The following is a 2,049-nucleotide window of genomic DNA, read 5'->3' as shown; positions in this document are numbered from 1 at the left end:
CACCATGAATTCAGACTTCCTGAGAAGGTTGCAGCTGGTCTCAATCCTTCAACTGACAACCCAACATAATTGTATTCATCTCTCATTAAAGTTACTAGCAACAACTAAGAAAAACTTTAGATACATGTCAGTCTTTACTGTGTTGAACTTGACAGACATATTTGACATTGGTGTGCCCCATTTACTTGTTTAAAATTTCTTTCTTTGGATTCCATAAGGTTTCATTATCTTCTATGTCATTGGACTTCTATGATTGCTCACTCTTAGGTAAAATAGATCGTGTCTCAAGATCATTTTTAAAACAAAAGGAAGTATGGCGTTCTATCTAAAATAGAATATTTAATTTATTACATCATGAAGGCAAACTCACATTTAGAATATAAAGGCATTCTCAGAAACCAATTACTTTTGTAGCCTGAAGCTAATCTCTTTCCTACTTTCGTCTAAAATTCCGTAAAATGCAAGTGATCTGGCATGATGATCAACAAGGACTGATAAAAATTTGCTGAGGCTTCCAGAAGAAGGAAAATGCCTTTGACATTATGTTGCTGGGGACATTGACTTTGTCCCACACTCAGCAGGGGTGAGGAAGTTGGCATTTACTGATAAGCTAAGAAAAGGCAGTGCCTTTTGTAATTTAAGCTCCACCCATGGCACCTTCACTCAAGGAAGATATAAATGACAAGGTCCACTCAGCTGTCAGACAAGGCTTTCCAAGCAAGATGAAGCCCAACATCATCTTCGTACTTTCCCTGCTCCTCATCTTGGAGAGGCAAGCAGCTGTGATGGGACAAAAAGGTGAGTGGAGAGGGTAAGCCTTGGGGAAAGCTGCTCAGACAGAATAGCCTTTTAGATTATTTGGGGTGCAAACAGTAACCTGTTTGGGCACAGATTCTTCTTGTTGAAAAGAATTGATTTTCTCCACCCAAAGTTTCAGCTTTTCTAGAAACATCAATAATTTGTTGGGAAAAGGTGGGAGGTAAGAGTTGCAAGGGAGCTTTGGAGATAATGAAAGCATACACTTCTATTATCAATTACCAGGTGGATCAAAAGGCCAGCTACCAAGTGGATCTTCCCAATTTCCACATAGACAAAAGAGCCAGCACTATTCTGGACAAAAAGACAAACAACATACTGAATCCAAAGGCAGTTTTTCTATTCAACACACATATCATGTAGATGCCAATGATCATGACCGGACCCGAAAAAGTCAGCAATATTATTCGAATGCCCCACATAAAACGACAAAATCAGAACAACACCTACGTGGAAGTCAAGAACTGCTCAATTATAAACAAGAAAGCAGAGACAGTGCTAAACCAAAAGGTCATTTTCATCTGATAGTTATACATCATAAAGGAGGCGAAGTTCATCATGGGACACAAAATCCTTCTCAAGATCAGGGGAATAGCCCATCTGGAAAGGGAATATCCAGTCAATATTCAAACACAGAAGAAAGGCTACGGGTTCGTGGACTAAGTAAAGAACAAGCTTCAGCCTCTGGTGCACAAAAAGGTAGAACACAAGGTGGATCCCAAACCAATTATGTTCTCCAAACTGAAGAGCTAGTAGCTAACAAACAACAACGTGAGACTCAAAATTCTCATCGAAATAAAGGGCATTACCAAAATGTGGTTGATGTGAGAGAGGAACATTCAAGTAAACTACAAACTTCACTCCGTCCTGCACATCAACACAGACTCCAACATGGATACAAAGACATTTTTACTACCCAAGATGAGCTCCTAGTATATAACAAGAATCAACACCAGACAAAAAATCTCAATCAAGATGAAGAGCATGGCCGGAAGGCACATAAAATATCATACCAACCTTCAAGTACAGAAGAAAGACGACTCCACTATGGAGAAAATGGTGTCCAGAAAGATGTATCCCAAAGCAGTAGTTATAGCCAAACTGAAGAGAAGGCACATGGCAAGTCTCCAAAACAGAAAACAATTCCCAGTCAAGAGCAAGAGCATAGCCAAAAGGCAAATAAAATATCATACCAATCTTCAAGTACAGAAGAAAGACGACTCCACTATGGAG

At 39.4% G+C, this 2,049-nt stretch overlaps 1 protein-coding gene across 2 annotated transcripts in view; it reads left to right on the top strand.

Annotated features, from left to right (window-relative positions):
• The first annotated feature begins 632 nt into the window (after positions 1 to 632).
• The window catches only part of LOC105552089 (semenogelin-1-like), a 3,307-nt gene continuing 1,890 nt past the window's right edge, over positions 633 to 2,049 (top strand). Inside the window, exons 1-2 of one of the 2 annotated variants that reach the window (XM_011997607.1) lie at positions 633 to 798; positions 1,042 to 1,811. In XM_011997607.1, the coding sequence (XP_011852997.1) occupies positions 651 to 798; positions 1,042 to 1,811 (918 nt within the window). In that variant the 5' untranslated portion in view covers positions 633 to 650. Of the gene's footprint in view, positions 799 to 1,041; positions 1,992 to 2,049 lie in introns of both variants that reach the window. The other variant, XM_011997606.1, reaches the window with a different exon arrangement.

Source organism: Mandrillus leucophaeus, unplaced genomic scaffold (genome assembly GCF_000951045.1).
Source record: "Mandrillus leucophaeus isolate KB7577 unplaced genomic scaffold, Mleu.le_1.0 Scaffold544, whole genome shotgun sequence".
Lineage (NCBI taxonomy): Eukaryota > Metazoa > Chordata > Mammalia > Primates > Cercopithecidae > Mandrillus > Mandrillus leucophaeus.
Note: the sequence above shows the minus strand (reverse complement) of the source record. Positions and strands in the feature narration are given on the sequence as shown.